The sequence below is a fragment of the Myodes glareolus genome, chromosome 10, assembly GCF_982192425.1.
Source record: "Myodes glareolus chromosome 10, mMyoGla1.1, whole genome shotgun sequence".
Taxonomy (NCBI): domain Eukaryota; kingdom Metazoa; phylum Chordata; class Mammalia; order Rodentia; family Cricetidae; genus Myodes; species Myodes glareolus.
The window spans coordinates 85,029,860-85,048,568 of record NC_142035.1 but is presented as its reverse complement, the minus strand read 5'-3'; the positions used below and the strand labels follow the sequence as shown (position 1 = coordinate 85,048,568).

General features: G+C 48.3%; 1 protein-coding gene across 2 annotated transcripts in view; it reads right to left on the bottom strand.

Moving 5' to 3' along the window:
- Positions 1 to 18,480, bottom strand: part of Ext2 (exostosin glycosyltransferase 2) — a 133,912-nt gene extending 115,432 nt beyond the window's left edge. Inside the window, exons 1-4 of one of the 2 annotated variants that reach the window (XM_085696644.2) lie at positions 18,309 to 18,480; positions 10,356 to 10,921; positions 8,637 to 8,726; positions 2,529 to 2,645 (exon numbers count right to left, since the gene is read on the bottom strand). In XM_085696644.2, coding sequence (XP_085552770.1) covers positions 2,529 to 2,645; positions 8,637 to 8,726; positions 10,356 to 10,891 — 743 coding nt within the window. In that variant the 5' untranslated portion in view covers positions 10,892 to 10,921; positions 18,309 to 18,480. Of the gene's footprint in view, positions 1 to 2,528; positions 2,646 to 8,636; positions 8,727 to 10,355; positions 10,922 to 13,384; positions 13,504 to 18,308 lie in introns of those variants that run through there. The other variant, XM_048443570.3, reaches the window with a different exon arrangement.
- Between the last annotated feature and the right edge of the window lie 229 nt (positions 18,481 to 18,709).

The following is an 18,709-nucleotide window of genomic DNA, read 5'->3' as shown; positions in this document are numbered from 1 at the left end:
AAACGCAAAGGAAAGCAACAGTGAGACAGTGCCCCGCATGCCCTAGGACGGCCAGAATCCAAAGTACAGGTAACAATGACAGCGCCACAAAGACAAGGAGGACTGGAAACTATACAGCACTGGCTGGCTAGAGCACACAGTGTTGTAGCCTTTGGGAGCAGGTCTGGTGTTTCCTCTACAAGCTACAAGAGAATTACCATACGGATCAGCAACACCACTCCTTGGTAGAAAGCCAAGGGAACTGAAAACACAGGCTTCCACAAATGCCTGCACTTGAAGGCTCACAGCAGCATGTTCAATACAGCTAAATATTAGAAATAATTGTGATTGCCATCCATTGGTGACTGGGTGAACCAAACATGGTACAGACACACAAAGAAACAACCAACAAGGGTAGAAGTGTCTGCTCCATGCTACAGCTTGAGCAAAGTGTGAAAACACGCTCAGTAAAGGAAGATGGACACGAGTCTGATCACACCAGCATGAAGTGTCCAGAGTAGAGCCAGAGACAGGAAGGAGGCTAGCAGATGCTGCCCTGAGCAGAGATGACAACTGGCTGCTGCTGACTGTGTTTGGAGAGTAATAAAATGTTCTATTAGACAGCAGCATTCATGAGAACTACACAATTCTGAATAAGCTACAACCCCCTGCCCCAGGATTTTACATGTTAAATAAACACTGGTTTGCAGTTTCTGAGTGATTATCAACTTAAATGCTATGAAGTCACACCCGGGAGCCCCCAGGATGACCCTGTGCTGCTGTGCACAGACCATGCAGCCTTGCTTTGCCGTGTGGAGGGCTAAGGGAAAGCACATGGAGCTGGACAGGGCTTCGCATCGTGTCCAAACATTTGCTAAAGAAATGTTGCAGATACTTCAGAGCTTGGTTGGCTCCAGGCCACAGGATGGAACAGGCAGGAAGGTGCTGTCTTCTCCTGGGGAGTGAGTGTACATGGGCTTGTCAGAGTCCACACTGGCTTCTGAGTCTTGTGTGCTCAGAGAATGGGCCTAATGTTCTCTGAGTGACTCATTTCTATCAAACTGTGGGTTGGTCCCAAGTGACACCTGACAGGATATTCTGTGTGCTGGCATTTCACCCATGCAAGCAAAAGATGCCCCCATCATCATCATGTCTGTTTAGAACTCGCTGAGCTCCCACCAGGAAACAACTTCTAAAGAGTCTCCAGGAAAGAATGGGTTATGTCCGTGCAACCAGACCTTTCCCCTTATGCCACATATGAAAATATGAGCCAACTAAATGTCAAACCCACTACGGTGGTTAAAGAGCAGACCTGGCCTGTACTCCATCGCACTGACAAAATCCAAAGACCAAACAAGACAGGCTTTCCAAGAGTCATGCCACTGCACAAGTGTCACCCTAGGAAAGGGAAGCCTGCAGTGGGAACAGAATACAGGGGATCTGGTTCAGAATACAGGGGATCCTAAAGGATGAGCAGCGCTTAGACTGATGGAGACCAGGAGAAAGACTGTTAGGCAGGGCTTGGGAGATGGCTTGGCTGGCTCGTAAACTACCTGCTGCACAAGCTTCAGAACATGAGTTCAGATCCCCAGAGACACCGTAGAAAGCCAGACATGGCAGCACATGTCTAGAGTACAGCCGGGGTGGCGGGCTGGGAGGTGGGAGGAATTGAGGGACAGAGACAGGAAGATCTTTGAAGCTCATTGACTAATCAGCCTCGCTATACTGATGAGCTCTGGTTCAGTGAGAAAGCCTGTCTCAAAAAACAAAAAGTGGAGAGCAAATGAAAACAGATTCCTGAGGGTCATCTTTGCCTATACACACATACATGCACACAACACACACCCCACAAATATACACAAGCACACACAACACACACACGTGCACAACACACATATGCACACAACACAACACACACACGTGCACAACACACACGCACAGATAAGAGTTTAGAGAATAACAGAAAGGGCAAAGCCTGTTCTAAAAAACTGAAGGGAACGCCCTTCGAGAGAGGACCTGCAAGGAAGACAGGCAGACACCAGACAGCTGGGGCAGGCATTCAGGAAAGTATAGCTTTATCTGGCAGGCACTGGAAGGGCAAGACCAAGCTGGATGGTAGGGATACCAGAGTCAGGGACACAAAGCAGGAAGCCACTTAGCATTCCAAGGGAGATGGCAGTGGGCTGGTACAGGCAGATCCAGGGGAGAGGGACCAGATAGACCCAAGGAACACTTCTCACCTGACAGACTTGCTAATTTGCTGTGTATGGGGCGCGGGTGGGAAGGGGTGTTGAGAGGGCAGATCCCACAGGTTTCTAGTTTGTGAACTTAGTAGATAGCCCAGGAGCTTCCTACGAAACTGAAAGCTATTAAAAAAAATAATAATAAAAAAAATAAAATAAAAAAAAAGGCAAAATGGGTGGGGAAGGCCAGCACACTCAGCACACTCACACTCCAGACTCTGGCACACCTTGCTTGCCGGAGTACCCACTGAGCCTGAGCCTTGCCAGCACCCACTCTCTGTAACGGCACACTTGCTGCCACCTTACCCTGGAGCTTTCTCTGGGAGAACCACTTCAGTTGACAGTGGGCTGAAGACAGGAATGCTGACATCATAGCCCTGCCGGTAAGTCCAGGTAGAAAAGCCGCCACCAGCCAACAGCGCCCTGCAGAGAAAAGAGTTTGGTAAACATTGAGAAAGAAAGATCTTCGTGATAACACCATGGGAAGGGATGGCAAGGACTGAGTCTTAATAAACAAAACAGATGATGTAGGAGACCCTGTGCAGAGAAGCACTGGTCCAACCCTAACTCACAGCACCACCAGGCAGCAGCAGCTTTCCATCAGACATCAAGAGCCCTCCTCCACTGCCTAAAATCTTTCCTCACCTCCAAAGAATTCAACTACACTTTTATGTTTTGGTGTATGTTGTATAGATGTGTGTGCGTGTGTGCACGTGTGCATTTACCACAGTACATGTGTAGAGGCCAGGGTACAAGTTGTGAGTCTGTGCTCTCCATTCACCAGGTGCGGTCCAGGACAGAATTCAGGTCACCACACTTGGTGGAAGCCTCCCTTATCTACTGAGCTACCTTGTCAGCCCTGTGTTGTGTCCTTTGGACCCCGCTCACCTCCCTGGAAATCCTTATCCTTTTTAAAATTCTTATGTTATCATTTTTTTTAATGTGTATGAGTGCTTTGCCTGCATATGTGCCTATGGAGGCCGGAAGACAGCATGGGTTCTCCTCAGATTAGGGTTCTATAGATAGTTGTGAGCAGCTATGTGGTGCTGGCAATCAAATCCAGGTCCTCTGGAAGAGCAGCCAGTCCTCTTAACCACTGAGCCAGCTCTCCAGTCTCCATACTTTATTCTCACACATCCACAGCATCATGGGTAGCAGAAGGTCTACAGGAAGACTGGGCAATCATTTCTCACCCCCTCCTGGAATCTTTCAAGACTACAGACAAGAAAAGCAGTGGTAGCCAGCGGATACCACATCTCACAGTACATCAGCCCAGACATTCCAGTCCCTGGACCAAGCAGCTCTCCTTCTGCCATACCAGGGCTGTGTCACTCACACAGCCTCCACCAGCTGCCACTGTCCCTCCCTGCCTGGTCTTATTAACCATCCCCTAATTGGGAAACAGAGATGGGTTGTGCACTAGAGCCTCTCTTGGCGTCTGTGGGCACTACCATGCCTCTGCCCTAATTAGAAAATACCAACCGCATTGTTTTAACTGGATCCAGCAAGTACCATGATGACACTTCATCAGACAGAGGAGCAGGTGTGGGTCTCACCAGCTTCAGCTGTGCTTCTGTCCCAGGGCCCCAAGCCATCGAAAGCACTTTCTGGGGCGACTTTGCTAGTGGCACACACCTCGGAGTTTGAGCACAATGTCTGAACTAAAAAAAACCACATTTTCTTCTCAATACTGGTTGCTACCAATCCTCTCTGCACAACTTATATTCCCTTCTAACGGGGCCAGCCTATGTTCAGAAGTGTTCAAACCACCCCTGGAAACCCCATTCTGTTTGCTTAAGTACTCTAAAACCAAAAACTGTCAAGTGGAGTAGCAAGCAGACTTGGAACCTCTCCAGCCTCCTGTCTGCTTCAAAGATGATGACATCCTCAGTACCAACACACACTCCGGTGTTTTCCTGATCACCCTGCAACACTGCATCCATCCAACATGAACTTGGACAGGTTCCACGGCTGTGACAGCAAGCAGACCCTGCAGGCCCCAGGACCGCTGTGCAGAGAAGCAGACGTGGTCGCTACAGACAGTCACCAGGCAGCAGAGGTAAGTCAGTACTGTGGGTGACTAGGCTGTTACTGTCCACTTACAGGAAGCAGATGTGGAGCATGCGTCCTTTCTCATATCAACCTTCATTATTAGTCTGTTATTCTGTCCTGTGGCCCCAAACACAGTATTATGATGCAGAGACGTGGGGCAGGTATGCAATACAGCAGAGAAGTGTACACACACACACACACACACACACACACACGAGGCCGTCTCTGACTGTGATCTCAGGAAGAACCGTGAGGAGGTCCAAGTGTCCTGAGGATCCTCCCCCGGAAAGCCCAGGCTCTTCAGCCTAGCTCCCCTGGCGCTGGAACGGAGAGAGCACCACCTGCCCTCCTTCACAGGACATGTTTCACATGGACTGCAGAGAGGATTTCTGTTTTCCCATCACAGACCCTCAAGCTGAAGTGAGTTCCACAAGAGATGGAATCAAAAACTTTAGGTCAGGAAGTCTGAGTTGATGATTCTGCCCATGGCAGGCCAAGGGGTCAAAGAGAAGGTCCCCAGGGGCTAACCAGGGCTTGCTGAATCTAGGACCTCCTCTGTCCCCCATGCTGAGCCTTGCTCCCACCGCCCTCCTGACTCCCATCCACACAAGCTGCTACGGCGACCTCCTACTGCTGAGCACGCACAGTGAAAAACACAGGTGCCTGGCAGTTCATCAATTTATTTAAAGAAGTATTGTTGAGCAGGTTGCAGCATGGCACACGCCTTTAATCCCAGCACTAGAGAGGCAGAGACTGGTGGATCTCAGTGAGTTTGAGGCCAGCCTGGTCTCCTTAGTGAGACTGTCTCAAAAACTGTTTGTTTGTTTTGTTTAAGCAACAATTAAATAGAAATATTGTTGAACAGAGTATGGCAGTGCATGCCTGCAATCTCAGTTCAGAAACCTGCAGCTGCAGATTGTGAGCCTGAGGCTAGTCTGTACCAAAGAGAGAGCGGGCATCTCAAAACCACCACCAAATACTATATGGCTGGAGAGACGACTCTGCAGTTAGCAGTGCTTACTGCTCTTACAGCAGACCAGGGTTCGCGGCCCAGCACCCACAATTGCCAGTAACTCCATTCCAAGGGATTCCACACCCTCTGGCCTCCAAGGGAACCTACACACATGAGGTGCACACAAACTCATGCAGGCACACACATGTACACTAAATATAAACATTTTTCTAAGTACTGTTGATATTTTAGGTATGATAATACTGTTATAGTTAATACACATACACAGGAATGTTTGCATGGGGAATGAGATGAGGTCTGGAATTTTCTTCTAGATAATTGGGGAAGGAGAACGTTCAGAACAGATGGACCAAGACTGGCCAGGAGGCTGACAGTGGGGGTACAGAGTTCACTATGCTATAACCCTCTTCTCTTTGTAGGATTAAAGTTTCCCTAACAAGTTCAAATAAATGAATATATATATACCCACACCACAGCAGAAATATGTACAAGACATACTCAAAGAAAGGCTAATGAAACCCAAGGTAGTAATATTCTAGAATATACCTAAGAAAATAAACATTAGTTAAGCATTAAAGAGGTCTAATATACTCCCAATAAAGTTAAACTTAATATGTGTGGGAGGGGGTGCATGTGTGTGTGCCTGCATGTATACGTGTGTGCATGCATATGTGTTGTGCTGTATGTGCAAACTCATGGAGGGGGGCAAAAGGACTAGAAAAACAGAATAGTTGTGACAGTTTTACTTGTCAACTTGGCACAATGTAGAATCGCGTAGGAAAGATTTTTAATGAGGAATTTTCTAGATTGGCGTGTGGACATGTCTGGGGGAAGAAGAGGCTATCTTAACTATGCTATTTTATTTGGGATGACCCAAGCACCAAGTAGGAGCCACTCTTATTCCCTGTGTGGGGTGTGGACTGTACAAGAGCAGAGTCAGCATGCGCCGTTCTCTCTCTGTTCTTCACTGAGGATGTGACTAGCTGCTTCACATTCTGCTTGGTGTCCCCGCAAGGACAGACTGAAGACAAATAACCCCATCTCCCCAAAGCTCTTCTGTCAAGATGTTTATCACAGAAACAGGGAACAAAACTAAGACACTATTCTAACAGCAAGGGTCTCTCTCCACCCCCCCGAAATTGAAAGAAACGGGCTGTTTAGTTTGATTCCTTACACACTTGCATATGGTTCAACTCTTGTGCAAAGTACCTATGCATTTGTGTACTGTTCCTAAAAGTTCTAAGAGAAACAGAAAACATTTAAGCAGCATAAATGGTATGTTTGGAGTCTGGACGACAGCTCAGTGGTAGAGTACTTGCTTAGCACGCTGAAGGCCCTGGATTCTAATTCACTTTAGATCCTTGCATTTCTTTCAGCAAGATATCATATAAGCAGACAGGCAATGATGATGCACACCTTTAATCCCAGCACTAAGGAGGCAGAGGCAGGTGAATCTTTGTGAGTTCAAGGCCAGCCTGGTCTACAGAGCGAGTTCCAGGAGAGCCAGGTCTACACAGAAAAACAAAACAAAATATCATATAAGCAAGTACATTCATGAGTTCAGACTTCAAGGATCTAATCCAGCACACCTGCCTTCTAGTTATAGAATGGACATCCAGCTACATCTGATGCTATTCTCCACTTTTCCAAACACACAAGCAAGGACAAAGGACAAAGACTTAAAAACAAGTCTATGACTCCTCCCACACAGAAGCTACCAAGGCATCAGAGCGAAAAGTACTGCAGCCAAGACAGAGCCAACTACATGCTGATAAAAACAATTTTACCTTCTGGTCCTAACAACCAGGCACCAACTACTAAAACCCCAACATTCTTCTGCCCACTTGGAACCTTCCCACATTTAACACTTGATTAAAGAGAAAAATCAGTCACACATGCAGAGCATACAGCAATATGCAAAAAAAAAAAAAAAGTGAAGTGTCCCTTTGGACACAGTGGCAGCCCCTGTTGTCCATGGGGCTCTCTATCCCTGTGTGGTCACACTGCCCCCTGTTGTCCACGGGGCTCTCTATCCCTGTGTGGTCACACTGCCTCCTGTTGTCCTCAGGGCTCTCTATCCCTGTGTGGTCACACTACCCCCTGTTGTCCTCAGGGCTCTCTATCCCTGTGTGGTCACACTACCCCCTGTTGTCCTCAGGGCTCTCTATCCCTGTGTGGCAGCCACACTGCCCCCTGTTGTCCACAGGGTTCTCTACATTACTATGCGTCTAGTAATCATCCTACTACCAGACAAAACCTCAAAACTGACTTCAGATAGCCACTTGGAGCACAGAATGTTCAGATCAGCCATCTGGGCACACACATGACACTGTGTATATTTCCACGGATGATAATGTTAGCCTCTGGGAACACAGCTGGTCTCAGGAAGAGACCTCTGTCAGCAACACTGATCCCAGATTCCGCATCATGAAACGAGACTGGAATAAAAGAATCTGCCCACACTCTGTAGACTCCTGCAACCTGAACACTGTCCTGATAGGGGCCGAACTTGCTGTTTTCCTCAGAGCTGTGAACCAAACATTAATAGAAGGGATAAGCCCAGCACCTCATTCTGGAACTTTCAGGAGCCTCGGGCTAAAGTGAGTAACAGGGATACTAACATGAAAGGGCAGGGAAATGCCATGAGTGCGCCCAGAGTCAGGAGCACTGGCCACCTCTCCCACTTCTGCCTGTTTGGGAGGCTTTGCCAGGAAGGAGGGAACAGAGGAGAAGTGAGTTGAGAAGAAAATGGTGAGAAGGAACTGGCTGATCAAATCTCCGGCAACAATGCCATGAGCATCCTGCCTGCCCTCACAATACAGGCTTCGGGATACCCATCCACTCCTCTTTCCTCAGAAGCTACAGAACCACTTTTGGCAAATGAACCCCAATTCAGAAAGCATGGATGGACACCAATATCCTGAACCTAACTGGGCTGGATGCTACACTTGAAACTAATGCTAGCTCAGACTAGGAAAACAAGACAGCTCTTAGGGCTGTCCCACGACCTCAGCTCCAGTGTTCCCACAGGTTTAAACAGCTTCCTCATTTCTGGCTTGACGGAAATGCCTCCAAGAATTTTCTAGTTTAATAAACAATTGTGATCATAAAATATATCCCAGCAGGTTCAGGATAATGGATAAAGGAAAGGATAATTCCTTTCTTATTTATTGATTGATTGTAAGACAGCTTTTTCCCTGTGTAGCCCTGCTGTCCTGGAACACACCTCAAACTTGTAGATCTGCCTGCCTCTGCCTCCCAAGTGCTGGACATAAAGGTGTGTGCCACCACACCTGCACCTAGGAATCTAATTTCATGGAAATAATGACTCCAATTTAACTTACCTAATCCTCAGAAATCCATCATGAGACAGCCTCCCAAATGCTCACCTGTCTCTGGGGACATCCAGGGCAGTGTTGTAATCTGGGGGACCTCCAGGCAACATGTTGAACAGCAGGTGATTTGTTCCTCGATCCCACCTACAGAGAAAGCAAACAACTAAGAGAATCCACACTTCAACCAGGAAGAAATGAGTGCATGACTCTGAACACATGTGCAACACCGCCACCTGCTGGGACACAGATGTAAGCAGCCACAACAGCAAGGCATCACAGGTGCAAAGAAACTTCTGAAAACCCAAAGGGACAACAGGCTAAAAAATAAGAAAGATGTATACTCCCAGCTCATCTGCTACACCACCATTTCTCATCATTTAACATAAAAAAACCCAAAAACCTGAAACCCACCTAAATGCTCAAGAAGCAAAAGTTGGGCTGGAGGGATGGCTCAGTGGCTAGGAACATTGGCTGCTCTCCAGAGGACCCAGGTTCTAATCCTAGCACTCACATGATGGCTTACAACCATCTATAACTCCAGTTCCAGGGATTCAATGCTCTCCTCCGGCCTGTGAGGATACCAGGCACACACGTGGTACAGACATACACGCAGGCAGAACATTATACACATATAAATAAATAAAAATGTAAAAGAAACAAAAGTAAACAGGTTATATATGGCTGATTAACTATATTGCAGAATATTCACACAATGGAATGGTACACAACCTTCAAAATTATATTAAAAAGGATGTGAAGGGCCAGGAAGATGACTCGCTCAGTAAAGTGTTTGCTGTACAAGCATGAGAACTGAGTTCAATTCTCACACTCATAGAGAAGTCAGGTGCAGAGGAGCGTCCATGTAACTCCGCTGCTGGGGAGGCAGAGGCAGGAGGATCCCTGGCTCACTGACCAGCTATGTAGCCAAATGTGCCAGCTCCAGATTCAGTGAGAGACCTTTCTCAAAAGAGATAAGGTGGAGAGTGATAAAGACACACAACACCAATCTCTGCGCTTTGCACAGACACTGTGTGTGTATGTATCTGAGTGCTTGCGTGTGAGCACAGTCACACGCGTGCACGTGCGTGCACACACACTGTTAAACTATCTGGAAAGGGGATGGAGAGATGGCACAGTGGTTAAGAGGCTTCAAGAGGCTCTGAGCTCAACTCAGCAACTACACGGTGGCTCACAGCCATCTATAGAGGGATCTGATGTCCTCTTTTGACAGAAAGCAAATAGAGCACTCATGTACATAAAAATAAATGTCTTTAAAAACTATTTGGAAAGATATTCAGAATGTATTATGAGAAATAAAGCTCCTTTGGAGTATGATCACATGATGCCATTCCTGGCCAAAAAAATGTTTATAATTATACACATAGCAATTTCATACAAAAGAAAAAAAGACTGAATAACCCCATTGAAACAATAACAGTGGTTACCTCTTGGAGGCAGAGTATGGAATAAATCTTACATCCCTTTTGCTGAGCTGCCTTTCAAGCTGTTTACAGTACAGGAATGCCCTGAGGCTGCGCATTTTAATCTACAAGAAATATAGGAGAAAAGCCTCCCTTAGTTCTAAACCCCACAAAGTCACAGGCCACCACAGCAGCAGGATGACAGCCCCGGGCTGGCACTCACAGCACAGACCTCCTGCTACACATGAGTCACTCACACACTTGTCAGCTGAAACATCTGGGGACAAGCCAATGGGAGACATACTCCTGTCTCTCCCACTCCCTTGGGCTCTGGGGGCTAGGTGTCAGGTACCTGGAAAGCTGAGCCAGGGCCTGTGCCGTCTCCTTGATGCGAAGGGGGTTCTGGTTCAGCACATCGATGGAGGGAACAAACAGACAGGCCCGGCTGATGTCATCCGTGTAGTAGTCACTGTCTGAGATAGCCGTTAACAGTTCATTGTACTCCCGGGAGATGGTGCTGCTCACTGGTACACCTGCATCATCCACGTACTTTTTCAGGGGATAGATGTACACCTTGATCTTGTTCTTTGGGTTGAAGCCACAGCGGTAGACATCGAAACACGTGTGCATTCTACAGCTGAGATCCCCCCGCTCTGGGATGGGGCTGGCGGCCGGTAGCCTGACGACGGGCACTTCCCGGATGCTGCGTTTCTCCACACCCCCGTCGCTGGAGGACTCGATGGAGTGGGGCCAGAACTGGAACACGCCTGTGGCGATAAGGCCCAGGAGGACAATGGAGAAGAGGGTGACATAGTAGAACCTGTGTTTGGTCTTCATTCTTGGGATGAGGGCGGGACCCCGAATATTATACTTGACTGATGCACACATAATGGCACAGATGACCGCTTCCTCACACGCCTGGCCATCAAAGACAAACACAGGAAAAAGCAAATGTTTAGGATGGCAAGCAACACCCTGAAAGGACTGGGTTGTTCAACTTCTAATACATTTATTTAATTTCTCTATTTTTTCCCCCAAAACAAGGTCTCACAAAGCTCAGGCTGGCCCTGAACTGGCTATGTAGCCAACGATAGCCTTAAAGCCCTGATCCTCTTGCCTCCATGTACCAAAGACTGTGATTATAAGTACAGGGCACCAGACCCAGCTCTAATATACTTGCCTGTTTCCCTTACATGCTGTGTCAAAATGGCAAGGATTTCTGACACTGCTAACATATGCAAATATGTATTTTCATATATAGGATAAAATTTATTTAGTATTTAATGTTATAAATATACAATATGTCAATATACAATATAAAATTATAGCTATGCTCTCTTTATATTTATTTATCTTTTAAATTTATCCATTTTCTGTATAAGTATTTTGTCCGCATATATGTCTGTGCACCATGTGTGTGCCTGGTGCCCTTGGAGGCAAGAAAGCGGTGCTGGATCCCCTGGGACTGGAGTTACAGACAGTTGTGAGCCTCTGTGTGTATGTATGTCTATGTGTGTTCCATGTATACGAACAGACGTGAGTCCCTGGGAAGAGCAACCAGTGCTTTTAACTGCTGAGCCATTCCTCCAATCTCAACTCTATGTATATTTACTTTAAACATAAGCTAGGAAGTATTGGGCACTGGGAAGGAGGTGCTGACCAAAGGAAAAAAAAATCTAAAACAAAATAACTACAGATACTTATTTTGAAACATTCACCTGCCCCAAGTGAAAGTTTATCTGGACCAGAATGATGCTCTGTAACTTTAAAAATCAGTTGTCATTCATTTATTCACTAATAAGCCAACATTGAGCCTCTACCAGACAGTGTGAGGGACAAGGGGGAGAAGATGAAGCAAAGGGATGCAGAGTGTGGAGATGGGTCAGTGCATCTCAGAACAGCCTCCATCTTTAACTCTAAAGATGTTGATATCTTATAATGAAAGTAAAGGCTGGCCCATTTCAGTGAAAAGTATACAGTCAACGGAGCAAGAGAACCAAAGTAAGGGGGAAAGGGAGGAAGGGTAACGCAGCGGGAGAGGAAAAAAGAGTGTGAGAAAATAACATATCCAGATGCTAACAGCTCCTCCCACCCAGAATACACACAGCACTTCACCACCCAGGAGCAGAAGCCCTGGCCCTTCCCTGCAAGTCCCCACGGTCTGTCACTTGCACAGACAGCATTCTAAGACTTTGAGCCTGGGTCCCAAGAAACCTCAGTTTCTGCAGCTGTCCTCTTGGGAACTCTTAGCACACAGGAGTTTGAGCAACCAGTGGATGGTACCCTTAGACATCCACACTGTCCCCATCAAAGCCTGCATGCTCTTGTCGCTCTAAGCCACTACGTTTTCGAGATACAGAGTTACACAGCAGCAGAAAAATCTGTATCAGGGGCAGAGACAGAAAAGAAACCATTCAGTGCTCAGCTAAAAAGGAAGTATGAGGCTAGTCTTATGTCACCTTGACACACAAACGTCATCTGAAAAGATGGAAGATTAATTGAGAAAATGCCTCCATTAGATCCAGCTGTAAGGCATTTTCTAAATTAGTGATTGATGGGGAGGACCCAGCCCATTGTCAGTGGTGCTGTGCTATCCCTGGGCTGGTGGTTCTAGAAGTAGAACAGAAGTAGAAGTGGGTGGAACAAGTCATGAGGAGCAAGGCAGTAAGCAGCACCCCTCCAAGGTCTCTGCATCTGTTCCTGCCTCCAGATTCCTGCCCTGTTTATGAGTTCCTGCCCTCATGGCATTTGATGATGAACTGTTATATGGAACTGTGTCTGGTCACGGTGTTTCGTTGCAGCAATAGTAACCCTGACTAGGATAGACACACTCGCCGAAAGCTCGTGTTCAGGAGCTATGGTTGGGACACAGGCTGAAGTGGAATGGTTGCTACAGACTGACCAGGGATTGCAACGAACCATGTTGCATTTCACGTAGAAGGCCCAGACTACAAAGAGTGCCTGCTATACTGATCTGCCAGGGTAACTGTGAGCAGAGGGAAGTTACTAAAAAGCCCAGAGATCCTCAGCGGCCTTATCAGTCATCTTCACTTTTGCTAAGTAGAGCACCATCACTGCACACACTGGAAGACTTTCCAGCCTTGACCACTGCAATTGCAATCACTGTCAGTCCGGGTCAGAGGGGAAGACGTCACTTCTGTCTCTGGGACGTAAATCAGAGTATGCCAGGATCAGGACTAACATGTAGCAGTCCATCCATGGTAGGAATATGGTTTCAGAGGACCACCTCTCTAACACCTTAACGGTCACCCTACCGGCCCCAGGCCCAGCGTGGACTATGGTTCTGCCTCCCTAGGTGGTCCTTAGAGTTTGCAGAGAGGAAGAGGTGAGGCAGATGATGTACCCCACCAGCCCACGTACAGAATTTTCCAACAAGCTCTCCAGGTCTTCTTCAATTCTAAATCAGTAGTTACCAAACACCGCAGGATAAACACCCCAGGGGGACTCATGGCGCATCACGGCAGCTCATCCATGTTGGTCTACAATAGAGTTGAGGAATCCACCATTGAGCCAAGGTAATTTGTTGTGTATAGTCATTTTGAGACCTTTGCTAATTTTAGACAAACTTCTTTCACACAATAGTTTCCCACCTTCCAATCCACACTATGAAATCCATCTTTTGGCCAGAAGACCAAATAGGCTGCCCTTGGACCTTTTCCACTCTCCCAATTTTGAGTTCCCTCAAACCCAATTCTCAGGGTCACCTGTAGCACTGCAACAGAACGCCAGCTGCAACCTCCCCTCCTTTCTCTCCACGTCGCCTAAGGATCCCACAGACCATCCCCTCAGTCCCCCCACCTCACAGCTACACCCCAGTCCCCAACTCAGACAGACATCCCCTGCTCAACCACAGGCCTCGGACCCCCCAGAAGACCAGGGTAGGCTGCTCTTGAACCCTTCCAGTCTCTGTTACCCAGCCCCAACTATCAGGATTACCCCAGCACTGTAACAGACCATCGACCTTGGCTTCTCCTTCCCCAGTTTCCAGCACCAGCAAGCATTCCCCTTAAACACACCAGCAAAACAGGCAACACACAGCCAATCCACGCTCTTAAAATCCAGAGAGGAAACAGAAACCAAGGAATAAAACGGCTACCCAACAAAGACAAACAGAAATCAGCAGCTAGACCCATAATCACCCCAAACCTAAATGCCTAGAAGTTAGCATAAGAACACAGTCAGTAACAGGTAGGGCTGTGCGTCTCCACCTGAGCCCAGCTATCCTACTGCAGCCAGCCCTGAACATTCCAACATAGCTGACCTTAAAACCAACTATGAAGATGACAGAGGTCTTTGAAGAGGAAATTAATGAATCCCCTAAATAAATCCAGAAAAGCACAAACAAACAACTGTAGAAAATAGTCAGACCTATTAGAATTACACCCATCTTCTCAAAGGAGACTCGGAAAGCCAGAAGGGCCTGGACAGAGATGCTGCAGACTCTGAGACCACAGATAACAGCCCAGACTACTATAACCAGCAAAACTTCCAGTCACCATAGATGGAGAAAATAAGACATCCCGTGACAGAGTCAGATTTAAACAATATTTATCTATAAATCCAGTCCTACAGAATATGCTAGAAGGAAAAATCCAAACCAAAGAAGTTAACTACACCCATGAAAACACAGGAAATAATCTCACACCAGCAAAACAAAAAGAAGGGAAACACACACACACACACACACACACACGCACACACACCCCAGGCAGTGTCTGAGCTGGCTGCCATCTACACTGCTTCTAGGACCATGACCTTGTCACAGCACAGTGGGTCAAGACGGCCTGGCTGAGCTCGTCCCCACACCTTGCCTCCACTATGGGGACCATGTCTGCCTTGCTGTCTGTGGCTACGGACACGACCTGACCACTGACACTACTTTACCTTTCTCAGGAACTTGAGAACTCAGTCCTTGGTACCATGAAAGTCAATCCCAGCTGGCAAGAGGTCAGTGTTGAGCTTGCTTCTCAAAGGTGCCAGCCCCTCACTGGTCATTCCACATTACCAGAGTGCCAGCCACTCCTTGGCCATTCCATATTACCAGAGTGCTGGCCCCTCCCTGGCAATTCCACATTACCAGAGTGCCAGCCACTCCTTGGCCATTCCACATTACCAGAGTGCCAGCCTCTCTCTGGTCAATTCTATATTACCAGAGTGCCAGTTCCTCTACCCGTTCCATGTTACAAGAGGGCCAATCCACATTACTGGCGATTCTATATAACCAGAGGCCAAGCAAACAGTGTTATCTCTGGCCTCGAGTAATAACCCTTTTAAGCTATCTGCCTTCCTGAACTTCCAATGTTACACTAACATTTCGAGTTAGGTGACTCTCTCACTGGGAAGCTATTATACAAATCAGCCTCTACTTGGTAAAAGCCAGATCTTTAACTGTAACCACCAAGAGTATATCCAGACATTGACAAATACCTCTGAGGACAATGAACTCACCCCAGGATGAGAACCAGTGGCTTAGGTTATGGCTACATCCAAGTTTCAAGCCTGTCCAGCAGCACATTAGGACAGGCTTCTGTTATCCATCTGGGTCATCACCCTGGATCATGAGAGAATGCACCCCTTCTCCATACACTGCATATCCAGTTTTATAGCATGCCACGCCACATACTTCCCCCAGCTGCTGTTAGTCTGCATAGCCAGGCCCTGCAGCCACAGACATCTGAAGACTCCCCACTTAGGGAAAGCTGCAAACCAGAGAAGGAGGAGGCAGTTCCTGAAGCAGACAGACCGTGCTGAGCAAAGCAGCTGCCCCAGCGACGGCTCTGCATGGGCTAGGCTGGGCAAAGCAGCTGCCCCAGGGACGGCTCTGCATGGGCTAGGCTGGGCAAAACAGCTCTCCTCTACCTCAAAGACCTGCTGCAAGCTCCGAGGATGTGGAAATTCCAAGAAGCAAAGTTCTCAGTGTCCCCAGTCTCTCTATCTACAGCCTTGGCCACGGATGTAGGCTGTGCCCTCACCTCCTCTGAAGCTCTGCCATGAGGATAGTTCAACTCCAGCATGATCCTCACACCAGCTGCAGGACATACCGCCACAGAACCTCCCGTGTTTCAGAATGTGCCCTGAGTTGTCACCTGGCTGCCCAGAACCTAGAATCTGCAATAAAGGCTCCTAAGGCAGATGGCAAGAGGCAGCCAATGCTACTACCCTTCCATCACCTCAGGCCACACCCATTCAAGGCCAAACCACATGCTGGGGCTGACACCCTCCTAGATGGCTCTCACCACAACCTGCCACAGTAGGAGTCCTACAGCTGTTCTGCGAGAGTGCATGGGTTACCAATGCCTTGTTTTACACTGTTGGAGGAGTCCTTGCTGCCGTCTGAGGATGAGCAAGTAGGTCTCAGGACTGATCTCAGGGCTGCTTGCTAGGGCCACCTCTAGACTTCCAGCATAGTCTGTGCTCTGCCAAACTAAGAGAAACAACATGAACACAGTGGCTGGTGGGAGAAGACTTCGGAAAACCCAGAGAGAAGCCAGAAAACTGAGTGGTGACGCTGGACTTGGTTAAATCACTGAGCTGGGCAAACAACTTAGTTCTGCTAAGAGCCCTGAGGATTCATACAGAACACACCTCAGAACCATCTGACTGACAGGGCGCTGAGGCACGACAGCCCAAAGTCAGCCCAGACAGCACACGCCTCCCGGCTTACGGAAGCCTTCACAAGCCAGTACAATACCCAGCGTCTACACTGATTCTGAGAAATAAAGCTGAGGATGCGGCAAGCACTTGGGTCAGAACAAATACCTAAAATAAGAGAAACTGGGGAGAATGGCAACAGGGCTGCAGCTGGCTGAGTATGGCCTAGGTCCCCAGAAATACAGTAATTATAGTAATAACCAGCATCCACATGGAGGCTCACAGCCATCTGTAACTCCAGTTCCAGGGGATCTGATGCCTTCTCTGGCCTCTGCAGGCACTGCACACACAAGCACATAGTACAAGTGCATGTATGCAAGCAAAGCAAAACACTCACATATAACAAACAAACAAACAAACAAGCAATTCAGAAAAATAATGAACTTAATTGATTAATTAATTAATTAATCCGAGCTGGTCAGGAACTTGTCATCCTGCTCTCGCCTCTCCTTCGAACCCTTCAAACTCCTCACCTCAAAACCAAAATGCTGGCGCCATCCACCACGCAGGGGAGCATGGAGTCACTGGGAATGGCTGTGACACCCGTCTGCCATCAGGATGAGACACTAGAACCTGGAATTGCTCCTTCCTGACACTGACCAGAACCACCTTCCTTCTAAGCCTCAGGTTACAGCCAATCCACTCAGCCCAACATGCTAAGTCACAGTTTTCTGTCCTCTTAGGCTTTTTGGAGATGTCCTGCCTGCTGAACTCCTGCCACCACTGCCACACTGGGACTTACCCTAACTCTTCTGAAAAGAAAGTAGGCAAATAACTCACAATGCACCACCTTGCCTGCCAAGGATAATACCTAAAGTGCCAGAGAGGCTACCTCTAAAAACAGTTTCTAATATAAAGACATCACATCACAGTGGACACATAAAGTAACGAATCCTCCTCCACACATCTGTGTGAAGCGCTTTACACGTGTGCGTTCACTCAGTCTCACTTCACCTTCCTGGCAGCGCTGTGCGACAAACTTCTGAACTCCCTGTGGTAGAGAAAGGTCAACAGCAAGGCTAAGAACATCCAGGATTCCCCAACAGAACCAGCAGTCTGGTTCCTCAAATGACTACCCATCCACACAGGCTAGTGCAACTAGGAGGCTTACGTCGGGGGGGGGGGGGATTGAGATGACAACCAACTGTGTCTTTTATTACCATGAGTGTGTGTGTATATATATAATAGCCTTGAGCTCCGGAACACTCAAAGTTCAGTTCGAGGACTTAGAACACTTGGTCGATTTACAGAGTTGAAATGGACATGTTCCGATCTCGAGACAACATCCACAGACCAGTAAGTGAAAGCTCCCTTCTGAACCGGCACTTCCTAATAAATGACACCAAGCCATCATTTGACTCTCAGAACTGGATCCTGTTCCACCATAGGGAACGCACCTCCCAACTATCCTGAGCTGCTGGCCCACGCTCAGAGCCAAAGGGTCCTGGGAGACTGTGTCCCCGGAAGCCACCGGCCCGGGAGAGCCAAGGGGCAAGCCTCCCCGGGAGGACTCGAATCCCACGGAGGTCCCGGCAAGGCGCACGGGCCCCGGGGAGAGCGCCCTGCGGCGCCCTGCAGCCCCCGGGCTCCCCGAGTTCAGCCCTGAGGCCCGGCCGGCCCGCGCCGCGCTCACCTCGGAACCGGTCGCCTCCCGCTCGGCCCCGCGCTCCGTCACCGGCTCTTGCAGCCGGTCGCGAGCCACGGCCGCCCGTGTGTGGTCGCGTGGAGACTGGAGGCCGCCGCCAGCTCCAGGTCTGCAGGAACCAGCTGGGAAAGCGGCGCAGGCCTCTAGCTCGCGGCGGCTGACACGGCGCGCACTGCGCGTGCGGAGAGGTCGTGCCACGCCCCCTGCTGGACAGGAGGAGTCAGCGCGGTCGAGCATCCCAGCCCTGGCTCGAAAACCTGCCCAGAGGGACCCCCAAAGGCACCAAGTTCCAGAAATAAAATTGTCAAAAAAAAGAAAAGAAAAGAAAAGAAAAGAAAGGAAAGGAAAGGAAAGGAAAGGAAAGGAAAGGAAAGGAAAGGAAAGGAAAG